This window comes from Pogonomyrmex barbatus, unplaced genomic scaffold, assembly GCF_055798465.1.
Source record: "Pogonomyrmex barbatus isolate J1 unplaced genomic scaffold, ASM5579846v1 scaffold15, whole genome shotgun sequence".
NCBI classification, from domain to species: Eukaryota; Metazoa; Arthropoda; class Insecta; order Hymenoptera; family Formicidae; genus Pogonomyrmex; species Pogonomyrmex barbatus.
The window spans coordinates 5,229,555-5,252,080 of record NW_028297111.1 but is presented as its reverse complement, the minus strand read 5'-3'; the positions used below and the strand labels follow the sequence as shown (position 1 = coordinate 5,252,080).

The 22,526-nt window shown below is 39.0% G+C and overlaps 2 protein-coding genes and 1 long non-coding RNA gene across 5 annotated transcripts in view; 1 reads left to right on the top strand and 2 right to left on the bottom strand.

Annotated features, from left to right (window-relative positions):
- Window positions 1-22,068, bottom strand: part of LOC148937301 (uncharacterized) — a 181,268-nt gene extending 159,200 nt beyond the window's left edge. Inside the window, exon 1 of one of the 3 annotated variants that reach the window (XR_016138494.1) lies at window positions 21,861-22,068. This is a non-coding gene — a long non-coding RNA (uncharacterized LOC148937301). The remainder of the gene's footprint in view (window positions 1-21,860) is intronic. The other 2 variants (XR_016138495.1, XR_016138497.1) reach the window with 2 other exon arrangements.
- Window positions 9,996-11,317, bottom strand: LOC148937303 (uncharacterized). The gene is made up of 2 exons (XM_089073696.1): window positions 11,224-11,317; window positions 9,996-10,486 (listed from the first exon to the last, which is right to left on the bottom strand). The coding sequence occupies exons 1-2, from the start codon at window positions 11,315-11,317 to the stop codon at window positions 9,996-9,998; spliced, it is 585 nt and encodes a 194-aa protein (XP_088929822.1).
- LOC148937302 (uncharacterized) lies at window positions 18,528-19,619 on the top strand. The gene is made up of 2 exons (XM_089073695.1): window positions 18,528-18,656; window positions 19,140-19,619. Exons 1-2 carry the CDS (start codon window positions 18,528-18,530, stop codon window positions 19,617-19,619), a joined length of 609 nt encoding a protein of 202 aa, XP_088929821.1.
- Window positions 22,069-22,526: the final 458 nt, after the last annotated feature.

Below are 22,526 nucleotides of genomic sequence, written 5' to 3'. Positions count from 1 at the left end.
AAGAAATTCTTTAGTTTTGCAAATACAATATAGTTTAACTTTGAAGAAGAAGCACAAATGTGAGTTTTTGCAAAATAATAAGTTTAGAATATAAAAATAATTATAAAAGATAATCTGTGTATTTCGATAGAAATAGAAAGATGAACGTTATGACATTGTACATATATGTTTAATGAACTAAGGGAAGAAAATTATCGAACGCTGGCCCAATTTCTCCACAAATCATCATAAAAGAATAAATAAATACATGCGCGTGTGTGTTTGTGCGTGCGTGTGCGTGTGTTTTTTTTTTGTTGCTTTCAACTTTGACCTAAGGGTAAGGTTCAGAGTGTCCTAATATTACTATAATATATCAATATTCTATGTATTTTTTTATCGAGTTGACAAAATAATAATTGTTAATATATTGTGCAAAAATATCAGATACCGTCCAAGAATAAACTATAAAATTGATAACCAGTTTTTCTTATACCCATGCAATATTAAATAAATACGTGACTGCTACCTTTACGTTTAGCCACATAAATTTCATTTTTTCATGAGCATAATATTTGTTCTTTTCTTCTAATTTTAATTATTTAATTTCCGTTCTTTGATTAAATTATTAAATCTCTAATTAAATCTTTCTTTACTTAACTTTAATTCTAATTTTGATATTTAGTTATTTAAGGATGTATGTTATACATTAAAACATTGGCAAAATGATAAAGATTTTGTCAACTTATTTTTTTCTAAATATTTGTGTGTTCTAAGTTATAGCTCTTTTAAATATTTTCTAAGTATCTTTTTCAAATATCTGTGTAAAAGCTGCTGGTTTAGAAGTGATTTAACTTTTTTTTCTATAAAGATATTTTTGTGAGAGAATGTAATCTACAAAATTAATTGCTAGCAGTGTCATTTGCCTACATTCCATTTGCCAACAGTTCATTTGCGCACAAAAATTACTACTTGCATATAGAATGTTTATAAACACTATATAAACAAAAAATAAATAATAAATATATAAATAAGGAATTTAAAGACGGAGCGACGTTTGCACACACAATACTATTTGTTACGTGCCGCGGTATTCGAGAACCCTTTCTTTCCCTTACTCGTTTTTTGTCGATTTTAAGTGTCCCGATACTAAAATAATTTTAAACGTCTTTTCCTCTTTTTTCTTCAACAAATAAGGCCCAAACAATTATTTTGACAAACTTACTTCGTAACTGATTACGAGGTTTATTACTAATCCTATTCAAACAAATAATAGCAATACATATCGATACATTTTCCAATTCTCACGTTATTTCTCTTTTAGAAAATCACTCCACTCATCATATTTTGTATCAGAACGCGTTGCATTATTGATTATTATATTTTGGGTATGTAATATAAATGTGTTTATATATGGTAGCGCTTAAGTGTACGCAATGAATGTAATAGATCCCACACAGCACCGAAAAATTTTGGAAAGCTTTCAGAAAACTGTCAATGAAATATAAAACCTTTCAAAAAAATATTTCAGACATCGGTGAGCACATCGGTGAGCACATCGCAGTACCTTATCTCTGTCTTTGTATGCACTGAAGATGACTCAAATTAGAATCGAAACGTATGTTTTATATATTTAAATTGTAATAAAGAGTGTCAATTGCGCGCCGTAAACAGCGCTGATTCTCATTTGCTCATTTATATCATATTTAATACCGAGAATCACTTCATTAATATTTAATTACTGCATATCTATATTTAATTATTGACTGGAAAATGCGTCAATTTATATTTTTTAAATTTATTCTTATAATTTTCGGCCCTTATTCCGTTGACGTAAAGAATTAAATTAAGCATCGCAAGACCGTTATCATGAACACACGCATAAAGTTTGTTAAGAAGTGTTTGGAATTTTATATTACACCTCCACATGTGTGTGAAGTTGGCGTCTCATTTCGCGGAAACTCACAAATTATTGAGAGTTCTGACTTCCTTTCGAATAGTTCTAGAGTTCCTGATAAATTAAATAAATAGTTCTGCTCATTAAAGCGAAAAAAATCGGTTCGGACAAAGTGAGACGCCAGGTTCACGCCGCGTCTCACTTTGTCCTAAATAAGTTCCGATGTCCGCCGATGCAAGATTTTGAAAGATTTATAGTTCTACAAGAGTTCTATAAAGAGTTCTGTCAAATTAAAGCAAAAAAAATTATTTAAACATAAATACAGAGTAATTATTAATGTAATAAGAGATCGAGCTAAACTACAAACAAACAACTGGGAGTTCTCGCTTAAAAATTATACTTTTCGTATAGTTCTCAACATGCAGAAGCATTTTCTAAAGAGTTCCGGGCAATTGCGATAACGTACAATTGTTAAATAAATAAATACCGTCCGAGCGTCACGTACTTAGACACATAGGTATGAGACGCTAGCCGTTATTTCAGAGTTCTAGCTTAAAAATTATATTTTTCATATAGTTCTCAATATGAAGAAGCATTTTCTAAAGAGTTCCGGGCGATTGCGATAACGTACAATTGTTAAATAAATAAATATCACCCGAGCGTCACGTACTTAGACACATAGATATGAGCTACGCTGGCCGCTATTTCGGAGTTGTGACTTAAATAATAATCTGGCTTAAATACAAAAAAAGTACAAAAACAGAAAAAAATATAAAAAAACGATATATTAATTAGATTAATAAGATACAGTAATTACCATACATTAATTTTCATATATATAAACATATAAAAAAATATAAAAATATAATGTAAAAAGAAATACATTATTTGAAAATAATGTGCATCAACATATTTCTATTACGTTTATGTATCCTTTACTTTTAGTTATATGGTAAGAATGAAGAAAAGAAATTTATTTTTAAAATTTATCACATACTTATTTTTTATTTAATTTAGGACATTTTCAACGAGTTAATAACACAAACTAGAAATTTCAAAATACATTAATAACGAAATCACAGACAGGGTTTCAGTTAATTCTCTGTAAAAAGTTCGGGCGATATTTGTTTATTTGTTTTGAAATGATATCATCATAATATATTGTAATGCTCAGAACTCTTTACAAAATGTTTTATATATGTAATATATTCATAACCTTACGAACAATATACCGGGTTAAATCAAAACTCCGAAATAGCGGCCAGCGTCTCATACTTATGTGTCTAAGTACGTGATGCACAGACGGTATTTATTTATTTAACAATCGTACGTTATTATAATTGCCCGGAACTCTTTAGAAAATGCTTCTGCATGTTGAGAACTATACGAAAAGTATAATTTTTAAGCCAGAACTCCGAGTTGTTTGTTTGTAGTTTAACTCGATCTCTTATTATATTAATAATTACTCTGTATTTATGTTGAAATAATTTTTTTTGCTTTAATTTGACAGAACTCTTTATAGAACTCTTGTAGAACTATAAATCTTTCAAAATCTTGCATCGGCGGACATCGGAACTTATTTAGGACAAAGTGAGATGCGGCGTGAACCTGGCGTCTCACTTTGTCCGAACCGATTTTTTCGCTTTAATGAGCAGAACTTGTTTAATTTATCAGGAACTCTAGAACTATTCGAAAGGAAGTCAGAACTCTCAATAATTTGTGAGTTTCCGCGAAATGAGACGCCAACTTCACACACACCACCTCCACTTACTTCCTTTTTCTTTACCTTAACTTTATCTTAACATTTAACCATCATATGAGCAAAGCCATTAAACATATGAAAGATATGCTCATCATTAGAATTGAAGAATAGAATAGAATGAATTAAAAGATGCTTACCTAACCGTAAAACAGTCACAAACTGAGATTTTCCGGTTGGAGAGGAAGATCTCACATTCCCAGAAACATATTCCATAAATTTTCATCACGCAGAATAAGTCCCTTTATCACTTTTACATACAATTAAATGATAAAAGGCATCGGAAATTTGAATGGTTAACCAAAAAACAAGAAGAAGTTAGAGACATTAAACCAGTTAAATATTTCTGTTCTCTTCCCCCCACTTCTTCTGTATTTTCACACTCTTCAATCTCTCTCTCTCTTCAATCTCTACATCTTTACACTTTCCTGCTGCTTTCTTTCATGTCTCAACATCTTCGCATTCTCCTGCCTCTTTCTCATTCTCACCAATAATACATTCACCCCTTGGTATCTCAAATTACGTTGTCTTTCTCCTATCTTAAAGATACCCTCCCCTCCCCATCTTCTCTTTGAGAGAAAGCTAGTTTCTTAATCTGTTCACCGGCTATATTCCTTAAGAAGTCCAGTGTTTGCTTCAACTTGGCGAAAATTTCGCCTTACCTTTGTACAACTCGGAAAAAATTGAATTCATTAAGAACATCGAAAATAACATAAATAACATCCAGAAGCTCTCTTTTGAAGCTTGAACTTGAGGAACAGGCTAATACTCACCATCAATAATCTCTCAATATTCTCCCTCCAAAAAATAGTATTAACGCCAGATTATCCCACCCCCCTCCCCATTAAAATCCACACAACAATTTACATGCACCCATCCTGACATCATATTCATCCGAGCAGATAAAAATAATGTCACCACGTCGCGTTAGATAAAGACAGTTACCTCACGAAGATGAAAGATATGTTACACGATACTTAGACTTATAACGTGATCACGAAGGATCCTACGACTATTACTGACAAGTTGCGAAATATTTTCAAAATCTGGAAGAACTCTAACTACATATCTGACACTCTGTACAAGCACCTCTACTGTACCGGGATTCTCTCCAGGACTTACGGGCTCCTCAACACAAACATGGATACCCCATGTCATGGATTCGAATAATTGTCTCGTGATTGATAGTTCATTTTACAATCTGGCATCCTTTTTGAACAAACTCCTCAAGAAGTATCTCAAAGCCTTCAACTTATATAGAAAATAGTTTTAAACTCGTTAACAAGTTATCTAATATACAATTGACTGATAATCACATACTTGTTTCTTTCGATGTGGTCTCTTTGTTCATCAATGTTCCTATCAATCTGTCAATTGAGTATTGCTAGGCGCTGGGGAGACATCTCAAAGAACCGCGACATCCCTAAAGATGAATTTTTAGGTGCGGTCTCGTTTGTCCTAAATTCTACCTTCTTTACGTTTGACAATGTAATTTATGAGCAAACCTTTGGAACACCGATGGGTTCCCTATTGTCTCCGATCGTAGCTGATTTAGTATTAAGAGATTTGGAGGATGTAGCGATATTAAAAGTAATAAATAGAATAAGTTCAGGTGTAGGATATTAAGTACATTTATATGTGACGACAACTGACGAGATGGAGAGAGAGAGAATTGGATGAAGAGGAGGAAAATAATGAAAGAGGAAGAGATTTCGGCGAACGGAGAGGAGATTTCTGAGTTAGAGAGCAGACGAGTCCGAACCCTGAGATTTAGTGGCGAGAGCTAGAGACCAGGCGAGTCCAAACCCTGAGATTTGGAGAGGACCAAAGAAGCGAAGCGTTACATGAGGAGAGACGAGAGGCCGGTTCTGGCATAATATCGGAGGCTTCTGCGGACACTGAGGGGAGGAGATCAGCGCTGGGAGGTGACCTGGCTGGTGACGACCGGAGGCTTAACCGGACGCCGCATCTCCCGTTTTGCCGGTGTACGAGATAAGGAGTTGGCTCTGGATCGGACGACGGAAGGTCGGATTCGTTGCTGCTCTCTCTGGCTTTCTCTCTATCGGCGAAGATCGGAATCAATCGCTTATTTATATATATATATATATATATTTCTGTAAATTGACTCGACATTATAGTGTGAAGTCCACTATTATAGTCGTCACATTCTATATGCATCTCCGCTGCCTGATATCAAAATAAAAACCGTTGTCCTAGTCGCGATCGCTCATGTACGGATAGTAATAATGTCTGTGTATTAAACTTTGTTAATAATCACTGACGCATATTTCTCAATAGCATCCACGCACCTTCATTGTCAAATCTTATCCGATCCTCAGAACTGACCGACACAAGGAGAGCATATTCGAGGGTGTTAAGGGGATCCTAAAGCGAAGGACGAATTCCGACGGCCTTCCGCTAATGCTATCTAAACGGAATTAAAGAAATGTCGGTGACAATGACAATTTAAAAAGTCGATATTATCAACAATTTAAAAAGTCTATATTATCGACATGACTAATTCCGTTTGCTGTCATATTAATTTTTATCATTTTACTAAATAAATGAAAACACATGTATATATTGTATACATGTATTGTCAATGCAGTAATCGTTCTTCACAACGTTCGCTATGTCCAATATCCTTATAAGTCAGAATACGAAGGATACACTACATATATTTTTCTCAAAGAAAACATGTATATTCGCACATACATAATGAAGCGACTTTTTGCTATGTCTATAGAAAGACATGGAACTATGTACTGTTACGTCACGAGATGGCATAGAATGGTTGATGAGTTTGAGAAAAGAAACTCTGGCGAATTCTACTTTTGGTGGATACTAAATATGGTTATATTTGAATTAGAGTTCGCGAAATTATAATTTAAGATTTTTGGTTCGCAATAAAGATAATTTCTTAAATCAATGCAAACGTAAACAGAAATATCAATAAAGAGTTATGTAAAAACAATTAACAAAGTGGGAGTAATAATAATAATAATAATAATAATAATAATAATAATAATAATAGAATAACAACAACAACAACAATAATAATAATAATAATAATAATAACAATAATAATAATAATGTCAATGGAAAATATATTATGAATCATAATGATGAATAAAACAACATTGTAATATAGGCTTAATTATATGCGGAGTAGAAAAACAAATCAGACAATATCAAATAAGAATGGGGATGATGGCTAAAAAAACATAGAGCTTCAAAGGTATACGACAAAAATTATTATTATTATATAAGTGGATAAAAGTATTAGCATTGTATATAATTTGGCGTAGGTTTAATACTAATAATATATTAATCAATCAATATAAAAAAGGAGATATCAAATAGTAATAATAATAATAATAATAATAATAATAATAATAATAATATAATGTAAATTAAAAATATAGTATAGTATTTAAGTATTACTATAAAGAGTTACACGAAAAGGTGATATAAATTTAATGTAATGTAAATTTAATTTAGAGAAACCAACCGATCAAATAATAGTAATAATAGTAATAATAATAGTAATAATAATAATCTAAATAATAATAATAATAGATGTTTACTTTAAATGGTTCAAAATAAATGATTAAACCGTGGTAAGGCAAAGGGGCAAACAAAGCATTCCTCGACTGAGCATTTTATTTTGTGCTACGATTATTTACGCGAAAATAGGAAAAGATAAAAGGAAAAGAAAGAAAGAAAAATAAAGCCAAGCTAAAAATAAACCTAATTTTTTCGGAGATATTTAATTAATACTTAATAATAAATCTTATTATTGCAAAACGAGAAGTCATTTAATTCGTTTTCATCAGTTAAATTTTCGTTGCGCAACGAAAGACTCTCCGAGTTAGACCTTCGTTGGAAAGTTTATATTAGGAATATTTGAGTGCGATAAACCTCCCCTTTAGTATAAACTAAGATCGTCGAACACTCCTTTGTCTCTTCTACAGTTACAGCATCGAGAATCGAAGAAGAGATGATTCGAGAAAAAGAAAATTATGTTATAAAATTATATTTCCAAATTATATATCTAAATATATATCCAAAAGAAAACAATAATAATAGTAATAAAATAAATTATATCTTATTGCAAGATGAAAGAAAATGAGTTCTCACTTTATTATTAATTATTTTAATAATAAAAGTTATATAAAAAAAATATATATAAAATATATATATAAAATGATAGAACTGTAAAATGATAAAAGCTATATCTCTTAATATTTAAAATTGCGCATGCATTAACCTAAGGTACTGCACCTATGTCATTTCGGATGAACGTGCGCAAGTTTTCATTTTCTGCGGACGTTACAGTATTATTGCTATTGACTAGTTATCTATGATATCTAGTACAAATATATATATAATTTTAGTAGATTTTGCGATAACATTGCACATTCTTCCAATATACATATATATATGAGTGAGTGAGTGAGTGAGTGAGTGAGTGAGTGAGTGAGTGAGTGGGTGAGTGGGTGAGTAGGTGGGTGGGTGGGTGAGTGGGTGAGTGGGTAAGTGGATGAGTGGGTGAGTGAGTGGGTGAGTGAGTGAGTGAGTGTGTGTGTGTGTGTGTGTGTGTGTGTGTGTGTGTGTGTGTGTGTGTGTGTGTGTGTGTATCCAATTGTTTACAAATAATGCATTTGTGATAATCGTCCGAATAGACGTTTCTGGCATACATTTTTGCCAGTAACATCAAACAAACACTTCTAATTATAACTTTTATCAGTACCATCCAAATAGACGCTTCTGATTTTTATTATTGGAAACATATTGTAATATGAAATATAGAATAAACTTCTTTATTCTCAGAGAACGTCATGTTACGTCGTGTCGACTACATGATTTTTCTCTTTCGAGAATCGAGAATTATTAAAATTTAATTAAATATATAGTTACCAAATCTTTATTCCGTTGAGGAAAAGAGATGCAGGAAGTAGGAAATGATAAGCACATGCGCGGTGAATCACGCGGATAACCTTTTATAATTTCGGGAAACGCGCGGGCTGCCGGTCGCGCGGTTGGAATTAATAGAATAATTTATTACTTTGTTTTTCTGGAAAACATGTGCAGTTGGTCATGTAGGCATCAACAACATAAAGAATTTACAATCATACACATCAATCATACACATATAGCGCCCCTAAAGGCACGCGGGGAGCACTACTTCATTTCATTCAATTCAGTTCAGGCCAGTCCAGATTCTTTAATAAGACAGTCGGTCTCTCCGTCACTTTGCCAGTGCGCGATTTTTCGTGTGTGAAATTGCAAGCTGGGACCTGCCTGATTGCCATCCCAATATTCTCGATTCTCAAACTCGATCTTCATCCTTAAACGAGAATTCCTACCGCCTGCTACAAGAGTAAGTCGAAATCTTTTTATTTATTAACTATTTTTTCTCTCTTCCTCAAATGGTTACGACGCGGTACGGGTTCATTTCGAGATCGCAAAACTCCGGAAACTTCACATCCAGACAGCACACAAGTTTAAAAGACGTCTAAAAGACGTCTTATAAGAAACAAGGTGACAAGGTAACGTCTTATAAGACAGCGGTGACAAGGTAACGTCGGAGACATTCGACGACCGCACGGTGCATGGAGCGTGAAAGATTACGATATTTCTATTTCCTTCTCATACGCGTCGAGAACGCGAGAGAGTACAACAATATTCTTATTCTTTACTCACAGCGTATCGATGCGAGAGAATAGGATTGTCGCGCCCAACATTCGATGTAGGCACGCTTGTAGACGGGAGGTTGCCCCAAATACTATTTCTTAATATACTGTCACACGGGACTGATCGAGGACTCGGCCTCGATATTACGGAAATGGTTGAGGACTCGGCCTCGTGTAGTACGGAAATGTTTGAGGACTCGGCCTCGTATATTATCGTACAGATCCGTGTACGCTCGTCGAGTTCGATCTTATCTGTATTCAAATGCGACCTCATATATATAGGAAAATCGGGAGTAATTCAGCCAATCACAATCCGATCCTGTGGCGGCGTTCTGTCCCTGTTGCGAGGTTCTTCGAGCCGTGAAACGCAGGCTCGACGATGTAAACAAGGGCAAGGACATAAAGAAAGCCGCGTCATGTGCATTTTCGAGACTCCGTGCGGCGGCGTCTTGTGATATAATTCTAGCCGCTATTCCATCGCAACATACTTCCCCCGTTGAGAGGGTACCGATTAAATACATCCAATCGTGAAACGTTCGTGATTCGCGACAGTCATGATCTTATGGTTCGATAGGAAGTGGACACAGACACTTCACGGTTCTCTTCATTGTTCCATTGTCGTTTTCACAGTAACGGCTCGCGTTACTCCGTCTTCGCCGGGGTGGACTTATATGACTCGTCCCAGCGCCCACTGCGTGCACGGGAGGCCCTTGTCTTTGATGAGTACAATCGCTCCGACGTCGATTTTGTTGCCGTCCTTAGTCCATTTGTGACGGATCTGGAGTTCGTTGAGATATTCTAAACTCCAACGTGCCCAGAAGTCCTGACGAACCTTGGTGATGTGTTGCCAGGTAGACAAATGATTGGCTGGGACATCAATTAGATCAAGCTCGGGCATACTGACCAACGGTCCACCGATCAAGCAATGAGCGGATGTCAGGACAAGGAGGTCATTTGGGTCTGAGGATAGAGCGGAAATAGGTCTCGAATTCAATATTCCTTCTACTTCGATAGCGAATGTGTTCAGTTCCTTAAACGTAAATAGAAGCTCACCAACAACGCGATTAAAGTGATGCTTAAACGATTTTACAGTGGCTTCCCATAATCCGCCGAAATGTGGGGCCATAGGAGAAATAAAGTGCCACGTGATGCGATGGTCTGTCGAAAATCGATTTATCATATTTTTGTATTCGTCCGAATTAAGAAGCATGTATAGTTTTCGGAATTGGTTATTGGCATTTTTGAAATTGGTTCCGTTGTCGGAGTAAATACGCGACGGAATACCCCGTCTAGCGATAAACGTGAATGATCGAGGACTCGGCCTCGATAGGAAATGGTTGAGGACTCGGCCTCATGTAGTGCGGAAATGTTTGAGGACTTGGCCTCGTGTACTCGTTTTATTATCGCACGGAATCGGAAGCAGCGGACACACGAACGCACGACTTTGCGAACCTGATTGCGACCGTCAAGTGGCCAGAATTTCTGTCTAATTGTATATAAAGTCATTTGACTACCGGCGTGGTAGTATCTTTCATGCGTTTCTCTGATGATAAGATCTGTCAAGAAATGTCGACTCGGCGATAAAATGGGATGTTTTTGTGAAAATTTTAATTCTGACATTTTGAATCGCTCTCCCACACGGATTAATCCTGCTTCGTCGATAAAAGGATTCAGAGTTGCTATATTATCTCCCTTTACCGATTGCCTCCTTGTGAGCCTTACTAGCTCGTCTGAGAAACAATCCGCTTGTATGATAGTTATTATTTTTGTTTCCGCTTCGTCTATTTCCTTAATATCCAGAGGCCCGCGATATGCATTTTTCGGTCTCATTCGTAAGCAAAATGCTATTACTCGTAATAGTTTAGAATATGATGAATATTTTTTAAAGATACTACAATCACGATTCGCCCTTATTAAGCAAACGCCCTTTTTTACCCCCGGTATCTCATCCAAGATCATAACTCTGTTGGGCCACTTGTCCTCGGACATTGCCAACCATAAAGAACCACGATTGGTTTTTCAAGATGCGTTGGGTAGCTGACTCCTTGATAGCGCGTCGGCCGGATTGTCTTCGGAATTAACGTGTCGCCAAACCTTTGGATTAGTGATCTCTTGAATCTGGGCTATGCGATTTGATACGTACGTTTTTAAAAGATGCGGCAAAGCCGCATCTTTTGGCGATCTTTAGTCAATGCAACGCGATAGTGGAGTCGCACCATAATACACTCTTAATCGGAGAGAATTCTATTGCTTGACGTACTTCGTGATAGAGTTTGGCCAGCAAAAGCGCTCCGGATAATTCAAGACGAGGTATCGTTATGGATTTCAATGGCGCGACGCGAGATTTCGCACATAATAATTTACAACATACGTTATTATATCGATCAGTCGAACGGATATATAGACAGGCGCCGCCACTAACCACTATTACTTGCGTCACAGAATCTGTGGATTTGAACATTGGTAGTCTGCGATTGTTACTTGACGATCAATAGACAGGGTCCGAATTAAGCCCATTTGAGTTGTTAATTCTATCCATGCGGTGTATATACTAGAAGGAACAGATTCGTCCCATTCTAATTTGCATTGCCACAGGGTTTGCATTAATTTTTTCGCATGTAGAATGATTGGATCGAGGAGATCTAATGGATCGTAGATCCTTGTTATTTCTGAAAGAATGTGACGTTTCGTGACTCCCTTGCTGTGTTCAACGGAACGTATGGAATAACGCAGCATGTCATTGGATGCGTACCATGACAAACCTTACCTAAGCGTTACCTAACGTATGCAACGGGTCATTTTTATCTAATATAAACCTTAGGTTTATTGCTTCGGCTGGTAAATCTTTGATAACTCGTTTATCAAAGTTCGAAGCTCATTGATGTATATTGAAACCGCCTCGCGCTAATAAGGTAGTTATGTCGTCGCGCAACGTGAGAGCTTCGGAGATTGTATCAACGCCGGTCAGTAAATCATCCACGTATAAGTGTTTTTCAAGATCTCTTGCAGCTCGAGAGTACGCATAGCCTTCGTCGGTCGCGAGTTTCTTAATTGTCCATATGGCAAGATATGGTGCTGAAGAAACGCCGAACGTTAGTATTCAGTTGAAAGGTCTTAATTTGATCGACTTGACGCCAAAGCATGCGTTGATATATCCGATCTTCCTCGTGTAATAAAATTTGTCTGTACATTTTTTCAATATCGGCGGTGAGGACGTGTTTATACATACGGAATCGCACTAGATGCGCAAATAATGGTTCCTGAATAGTAGGCCCTACCATTAATATATCATTCAATGACGAGCCAGTATTCGTTTTAGCCGACGCATCGAATACTACGCGGACCTTTATTGTGTTGCTCGAAGGCTTTTACTATTGCATGATGCGGCATATAAAACCCGTCCTCTAAAGGATCATTGACCAAAGACATCTGATTTAAATCTAAATATTCTTGTATAACATGCGAATAAGTAATTTTTAATGTCGGATCTGATTCGAGTCTCCGTTCGAGAGAGTGTGAACGTTTGAGAGATTCGTGAATCGCCGAGTCGCTTACCGCTCTTCCGAAAAGATAACCGTACCACATAGCGGCCGTTTTCATCGCGTTCGGTATTCTCTACGAAATGTGCTTCGCATTCAACATTCTCAGTGGATTTCGACACGTCCGTGTTTATTTCTTCGATTGTCCAGAAATTGGCAATTTGTTGATCTAAGTTAGTCAACCAACATGACACGCCCCTTAAACTTTTTCGTGTTGGCACTCCGCCTGCGACAACCAAGTCGCGTTTTTTGTAAATAGAGATCATGACCTTCTCGAGACAAATGGATCTGTCCGATCGAAAACATTGATAACGTTGATCCTGCCCCAATTAATATGTCAACCGGACGCGGCAAATGAAACTCTGGATCTGCTAATTGGACATTAGATGGGATTTTGACGGAATCTCGCGAAAACATTTTCAACGGAATCGAATCTGCGATTGTTGGAATCAATAAACATGTCAAAGGCTTGCTAAACTTGTTGTATACAGATTTGATAATAATTTGAACAAGTCTCTTCAATACCGTGCCCATCGAATTAATCGCGTCAATCGATAACGTGCATGATACGATAGGAAGCTCTAAACGTTTTGCGAAGTTTTCAGAAATAAAGTTAATGGTAGCACAGCTATCTAATAATGCTCGACATTTAATTAATTTGCCTTCGCGATTTCGCACAAATATCGTTGTGGTTGTCATTAATTGCGGCTCGTGTATTGGTAACGTCTCTGCGGGGTGTCGCGCGCTGGCGCATCCGTCGCCCTTTAATCATCTGTTTCTGGTTATTCCAGCGTCCCCCGCTTCGATGACTGTTGACATTGTCGGACGCTATCGAAATGCAAAAGAGTGTTATGTCTTCTTTGGCAAATAGTACAATTGCAGTACAATTGTAATAGTACAATAGTATAATTACAGATTTTCCCTTGATGGGAACGTAGACAATTATAGCACAATTTCGAACCCTTCACGATCACAACGCGCTTGGACACGTCCAGTTGTTTGAATTTGTCACATTGGAATAATGGATGTTTTTTATTCTTACATGCTACGCAATTATTTGCCGTATTCAACAAAATCTTGTTAAGAATTCGCCCCCTTTTGGCAGGAGGAAAATACTTGTTGTCGTCTCGTTTATGGTCTTCTATTCGCGATCGTTTAGATACTCGGACTGCAGTACGGTATAAAAATTCATATAATTCGTCTATCTTTGGAAACTCATCGCAATCGAGAGTTTCCTCCCATTTTTCGGCGGTAGTTTTCGGTAATTTGCCTTCTATTAAATTTACTAATATCTCAGAACTTACGGTGACGCCTAACGCGTTCAAGGATGCCATGTGCTGTTGCGCGTCATCAGCTAGCTTCGACAAGCTGTCAGTGGTTTCCTTTTCCAATGCAGGTAAATTTATCAACAAGAAAAGATGACGCGATAAATCAAAATTCGCTTTACTTCATAAGCACACTTTAACAGTTCCCATACCTTATAATAATTCGGTCCTTCAATCGATAGAATTTTTAATTTGTTAGCTGCGTCGGCATTAATGCCGATTTTAAATATTGAAGTTTTTCTACATCACTCTGTACGGGTATTTATCATAGCGAGAAATGAATTCTTGAATGACAGCCAGTTCTCATAACGGTTATCAAAACAAGGCAAAGACGCTATCGGCAGGTTCATCTGCCGCCTCGCAACGACCATCGTCCCGGAATCGCTGGAGTGAGTTGCAACGCTCGAAGTACTAGCACTCGCGGCGGGCATATTGGGATTAATTATCTCTTCGACCTTCCTCGCGAGGAAATAAATTTCTCTTGCACATTATTAAATTCGTCTCTATGATTATTGTCTGGATTTAATACTGTAAGCTCGTCGTTAAATTCCTCGTACGCGTGATAAAGACTCGTGACTCGATCCATTCGCATTTTCAATGTGGTTCTAACATATTTACTCTTTTCCACGAGATTTGTTAAGTCGGTAATTTAAGCCTTTAAAGAAGTACGTTTTTGGATAAGAAGTTTAACTCGATCCGTCATGATGTATTTGGAGAGAGACTAGGATGAAAGGAATTGTTCGATCGGCCACCAAATATATTCAAAGGTTCTACTTGCCCTCGTTAGTTCGCCCTCGCTCGCCCCGTCGAACCAATCCCGCCGTCCGCAATCTCGCCCTGCCGTAGACGTGGTTGTATTACTCGCCGAGCCTGAAGCCGTGATCATCCAGGCGCGAATTCCCAATTGTCTCACGTTGACTTGTCGTAGATGTTCACTCGTGGCAATCGCCGATGGCCGCGTCTTGCACGTCTCACAGGAGGCACCAATATGTCGCGCCCAACATTCGATGTAGGCACGCATTGCGCCCATCACGACCTCGGGAGACTCTCGCTCTTGACGGGAGGCTGTTAACCCATACGTGGTGATAGTGTACGTAGTCAGCTCCGGGTATGGCATCAGCACCAGCTGACACCCAATACGAACTTAGTTTGGACGAACCGACCTCCCTGAGTCCGCCCCCATCGCACGACTCGTACAACCAAGCAGTGCACTGCTGCTTGAACTCGGCGGTTGTGGTGACTCTGTTACCACGGACGCGCATCTGGTCGTCACACCAGACCATCTGCCTAGCCACGTACGTGGTTTCGGCAGCGGCGCACGCCGCGGGCAGAGTGCTCCGGCACAACCGCTGCAGTTGGTTATGTTTCAGTATAGGGATAAATGTTCTTAACAGAGGCATATCAAGCCTGCCACTCTGTATCGGCGCATGGAAGTAGCCAGCAGGCACATCATGGGGCAATTGCAACCACTGTCGCACCGCAGCGCGCAGCAGCACATCCATCTCCTTTAAAATCTTTGAGGTGATTAACCCTATAATCCATCGGTGATAGTACCGTGGAAGGAAACAATCCCTAAACAACCTCAGCCGCTGTTGCCTTCGTTAGCTGCCTGATGGAGTTGGCTAAAGGAGGGCTTGGAGTTGGCTTGTAGACGGGAAATTGCCCCGAATACTATTTCTTGATATATTGTTGTCACACGGGACTGATCGAGGATTCGGCCTCGATATTACGGAAATGGTTGAGGACTCGGCCTCGTGTAGTACGGAAATGTTTGAGGACTCGGCCTCGTGTACTATCGCACGGATCCGCTCGTCGAGCTCGATCTGATCTGTATTCAAATGCGACCTCATATATGTAGGAAAATCGGGAGCTGTAATTCAGCCAATCACAGCCCGATCCTGTGGCGGCGTTCTGTCCCTGTCGCGAGGTTTTTCGAGCCATGAAACGCAAGCTCAATGATGTAAACAAGGGTAAGGACATAAAGAAAACCGCGTCATGTGCATTTTCGAGACTCCGTGCGGCGGCGTCTTGTATATAATTCTAGCCGCTATTCCGTCGCAACAAGGATAATATTTCTATTCTCTTCTGCCAACCTAATATTGCTGAGCGCCGAGCGCACATGTAGTACACGCACCGGCAGAAATGATGTCCTGCGCTCGGCGCGCGGCCGCTACACATACACACAAAGCACGTACGTCCATGTCTCCGCGGAGCGCGAAAGAGATCGCGAAGCGGGGAAAAAAAATAGTGGGGGCAATTCGATGTTCCTTAACGCAAAACGCGCGATGGAGAGAGAAAGCATAATCAGATGTGATACTGATTTCGGTGTCCCTTCGCTGTCTCACACACTCGACGCTAGTGCGAGTGAGAGACCGCGGTGTCTCTATACGTCGCGTTTTTCTTTCTTCCATCTCGTTCTGATTAATTATTGATTATTTAATGATTATTTATTTATTTAATTGTTTGTTTTAATACAATTATTAACTGTTTAATTAACGAGGAATAATTCTTTTATTATATATTTTAAAAAAAGTTATGTGTAAAATTGTAACTATCATTGCATGTTTGAACATTGAATGTCTTACATCTATCTGAAGCAACGGATATTAAAAATTATTAAAAAGAATAATGAATTCGCGAAATTGTATTAATAAAATTAAATAAGGAAGATTATATTCAATAAAAATAGTTAAGAAATTAAGAAAAACAGTTGAAAAACAATTGCGGTCTTCTAGCAATAAACAAAGAAAAAAGTAACGCGCGAAAGCGACGCGCGAAAGCGACACACGGTTGATTGAGACATATAAACAATAATTCAAAAATAAGGTAAATTATATTCAATAACAAAAAGTTATTAATAAATAAAAATGTAAAAATTAAAATAAATATTTTCGAAATGAATACTATATTGTAAATTTAATTTTCTTTATTTTTGAATATAATTTCGCGAATTCATTATTTTTTTAAATAATTTTTAATATTGGCTGCTTCAGATAGATGTAAGACATTCAATGTCCAAACCCGCAATGATAGTTATAATTTTACACATAACTTTTTTTAAAATATATAATAAAAGAATTATTACGCGATAATTAATTTCCCTCTCCATCGCGCGTTTTTGCGTTAAGGATGGAACATTGAAATTGCCTCCACTATTTTTTCTTCCCGCTCCGCGATCTCTTTTGCGCTCCGCGGACGTACGCGCTTCGTGTGTATGTGTAGCGCCGAGCACAGGACACCATTCGTGCCGGTGCGTGTACGTACCTTGTCTTGCGTGTACGCCTCGGCCTATATTGCAGCGGCCGATTTCAAGAAATAAATTTATCCGAAATAAATTTGATGTACAATAAAGTACAAGAGAATGTATTATGTAATAAATTGTGTATGTAATAATGCAAAGTATAATCTTTTTCGCAAATGTCTGTATACGCATGTTTTGTTAACTATTTCAATCGTGCATACATCAGAAATATCAGAATCGAAATGATGATCGATGAAATTCTGCATTGATAGAGTGGCAATGTGTCAGACTTGCCATGCGAAAAGCCCGGGTTCGATCCCCAGCCACTCTCCGTTAAGAGATGCCATACTCCTACTTTCTTTTTTTTTTATCTTTCTTACAACATGAAATATATGACTGATGAATTTAATTAGAATAAAAAATTTTTAACACACACACACACACACACACACACACACACACACACACACACACACACACACACACCTCTACACACACACATCCACCCCACCCATCCACCCACCCACACATACACACGCGCGCGCGCACGCACACACACACACATACACACACACACACACACACACACACAAAGCAATTTTATACATGTAGAGAATGTGTGCGTGCGTGCGTGCGTGCATTCGTGCGTGCGTATGTGAAAGGCGAGCGAGTCGTGCATCAGATTTAGGTTAAGTTAGTTGTAAATAGGTTGAGATTAGACAACAGATTTCGGTTGTAGAAGATTGCTCTCCCGACAGTGTCCGGATTGGACCTATCAGAGTGGCCAGAAACAGTCTGGGTGTTGTATGGCTTCAATGTCCTCTACAATCAGCATTAAAACTATCAAATATTGGTACGATAGAACTTGGCTGGATTAAATCAGTCAAAATAGAGCTTTTACCCGCGAGACCAGTGAGATATTTCAGATGCTTTGCCAGGGGTCACACGAGACACAGATGTCCTAGTGATTCGGACAGAACTGGGCACTGCTTTAATTGCGGAGATGCCTCACATAATTCGTGCAGAAATCGTTCAAGCTGCCCAGTATGCAAAGAAAAAGGACTTCCATATAACCACAGGGCTGGAAGTAAGACATGTCCTCCAGTAGCTCCAGGCCCGCTTGTCCGGAATCTGAAGGATCATCCAGTGGTGCAGCTTTCCCGGATAAAAGTAACGCGCAGAAAGGAAATAGCTCTCAGGAAGGCTCTGCGAGCATGGAAATAGTACTTTCGGAAGAACAATCATGAAATTATTTCAAATCAACCTCAATAATTGCTCGGTAGCGCAGGATCTACTAATTCACATGCTGAAGGAGCATGGGGCTCATAATTTCGGAACCTTTTTATACTTACCGTGATAATGTCAGGTGGTTTTTATCTAAGGACAACCATTCCACGGCGGCCTTTTTTATTAATGACAGATTTCTACATAATTGGAGGTTATTTTATTCGGCTCCTGATATAGTCGCCGTTAAAGCAGACAAAATAAGCGTCATCTGCATTTATTTTTCACCCAATAGATCTATCATGGAGTTCGAAAAATTTCTAGACGAACTTTCCTGCCTCATATCTTCTCTCTCCGGATCTCAATTTTTATTGGCTGGCGACTTCAATGCCCGTTTCGAAACCTAGGATAGAGTGTCCAACCCTAGGGGAAAGGTTACTACACGAATGGGCTTGCAGCCACAACTTGTGCATAATTAACAGCCCATGTATTTACATGTACACAGGCCACAGGGGAACTCGATGGTGGATTTAACATGGTGCTCGCGAAACATGCTGGACACAATTACGAACTGGAGAATCCTGGATGAATATAATGCATCAGATCATCACACGATTGCTTTTGACTTGCGTAGCACTAGACAGGATTGCCACTCCACTTCTAAAGTCCTCTTTTCTACATGGAATTTCGACAAAGTAAATAAAGAGGATTTTCTCGCGGCTTTACACGCATGTTTTTGGCCGTTGCCGGATGAAGATAGGCTAAATTTGGACTGTATCATCAAGAAACTTTACAGGATTGTTAAAGATGTCTGTGATTTTTCGATGCCGAGAGTTATTAAAAGGGCATGCAAGAAAAAAGTGTACTGGTGGAACGATGACATCGCGGAACTTCGAACAAGATGTAAGACCCTGAGAAGGAAGTACACAAGAACTAGAGCACGCAAAAATGCCTTGGTGTGACACCCGCTGTGGATGAGCCTTAAAGCTGCGCGGAAGGAATTAAGATCGGCCATAGCGAGGACAAAGGATCGCGCCTGGAGGGAGTTATTGCAATCGATTAACGATGATCCATGGGGGCGTCCATACAAAATGGTGATGGGGAAACTGACGTCCTCGGCTCCTATCTGCGAGTCCATGGAACCTGAGTTCGTGTCGCGGGTGGTTCATCATTTGTTCCCAGCGGGTGACCAAGCGTTGGCATTGGGGACGTGTCCCAGGGTACCCATTATGGATGCGCCTGAAGTTACGATTGCGGAGCTGGATGCTGCCATTGGAAGACTGAGGAATAACGGAAAATCCCCAGGTCCGGACGGAATTATTTACAAGATACTAATCGCTGTGGTGGAATACGACAAGGAGACATTCACAAGCCTATTTACTATTTATTAAGTGTTTTCGGGAATCTTACTTCCCTGAGGAGTGGAAGACTGCCAGACTGATTTTACTACCAAAATCGAAAAACCTCTGGACTCATTCTCATCGTATCGCCCCATCTGTTTGCTGAATACCATCGGCTGATGGAAAAGATCATCTTTAACAGGCTTGCTTCTTTTCTGGAAAACGGAAACCTTTTGTCGGATTCTCAATTCGGATTCAGAACGGGCAGGTCCACAGTGGACGCGATCAAGAAGTTACTAGACATCATTGACGAATCCAACGCTCTAAATCAATTCACACTGGTAATCGATCTAGATATAAAAAATGCGTTCAATTCAATATTATGGAGCGAAATAATCCTAGCTCTGGAACGCAAAAAAGTCCCCGGTTACTTGTGCACTTTAATCAGAGCATATTTGAGCGATCGTTCGGCAATTTACTATGACAAATATGGACTATTAAACAAATTCGAGGTTACAAGAGGCGTTCCGCAGGGCTCTGTGCTTGGTCCACTATTATGGATAGTTGCGTATGACCAGGTATTACAGGAACATAACTTTATCGGATGTGAAATATTATGTTACGCGGACGACACGCTACTAGTTATCATGGACAATAATTTTAAAGATGCGACGCATAGGGCAGAGGCCTTTTCCGAGATAATTATAGGCCGAATTGAAAGTTTAAGTCTAGAAATTTCAGTGGAGAAAACAATAGCATGCATCTTCTGCAGGAAAGGCTCAGATCCTCGTCTGCCTTTACCGAATATCCAAATTCGCGACAAGTCGATCGATGTATCCACGAAAATTAAATATTTAGGCCTATTTATTGACATGCGTCTCTCGTTCAGAGACCACCTATTGTATGCAATCCCGCGTGCTAGGAGGATGACTAGCTCTCTCGGTAGGATTATGCCCAATCTGGGAGGCCTTGGGCAGGGAAGGAGGAAGCTGTATGCAAGTGTGGTGTAATCGGTGCTGTACTACGGAACTCCTATTTGGGCCGGCCGACTGAAGTACAAGTCCGGCGCGGCGAGGGAGGCTGAAGGTCTCTTGAGGTTACTAGCTACAAGGGTAATTCGGAGCTACCGATCGATTTCGTATGTGCCTTCCACTCTCCTGGCTGGGATATTTCCCTTTAGGATCAGAGCCGAGAGATTGGCAACCCTGTATGCTAGGGAAAGGGAGGATAGGATTGGCGCTGCCTCTCTCCCGATTAGATGTAAGAAGGAGCTGAGGAAGGAGGCGGACGCCAGAGTGATCGAAGCCTGGGGGATTATGCTGCGGGATCACAAACTCTCCAGCACAAGAATAAGGGAGACCCTAACCCCTGTCCTGGAGGGTTGGTTGTGTAGGGAACATGGCTCTTTATCCTTTCGAATGACTCAGCTTTTCACTGGTCACGGCTGCTTCAACGACTTCTTGGCTTGAATTGAGAGCTCCCTCGCCTTTGTGCGCACATTGCACGGCAGCTGTACGAGACGGATCACACGCTTCTTTCGTGTCGGGCTTGGTTCTGGCAGAGGTACAGTTTGTTTGAGTCTCTTGGATTTGAGCTGGGGGACATCGATCCACCTGATCTATGGAGGATTTTGGAGGCGATACTCAGTAGTGAGGAACGGTGGACAGCCCTGCATCGATTTGCAGAGGAAATAATATCTGCCAAGGAGCTGGCGGAAAGAAACAGATAAGGAATCGGTTAGGCTCATCGCATCGGACGTCGCGATCGTTAAATCTGGTCCACTTAGCATTAGGCTGTATATTTATTATTATTTATTATCTATTATCATTTATTATTTATTACTATTTATTACTATTTATTCACCTAGTTACTTACTACCTCCTTAAGACAATGGGAAGTTCTGTCGATGCATCTGTTGCCCGTTAATGGGCCATGACCAAAGGGGAGGGTCCGTGATGAGTTGTTTCGTCAACGTTCCAGGACCCTCTCCCGCTCACGGTCGGGATGAACATAGAGGAGATTTAGTGGGTAGGCGAGGCTGAGTGGTCTTTCGTCCGACGTGCCGCTCACTCGAATCCCACACTCCCCAACTGTCTTCTGTTGAGGGTCTTTCGAAAATTCCTCCTCTTTAAACAAAAAAAAAAAAGTTGTAGGTTAAGAATTAGAGAATAAGTCTGTGTAATAAGATGTCTGTGTAACTTCGAGGGGAACATAAATAAAGCATACATACATACATATATATACTAATTCATCTCTTTTTGCAATAATTGTATAAATTCAAATAATTGCATTGTTACTGATATGTCATCATAGACAATGCTAATGCTTCATTTGTTTTAAAATTCGCGCATGATGGCGCAGAGCGCATGCGCAGCTAAAGTACGTACACATATGTAGTTATAAATAAACTTTTAATTTAAAGTTTATTTATAATTTTATATATTGCTTTCTTTCATAATTGTAAAGATATGATAAATAGATATGATAAATTAACTTATGTATAACATATAACTATGACACAGTATTGCA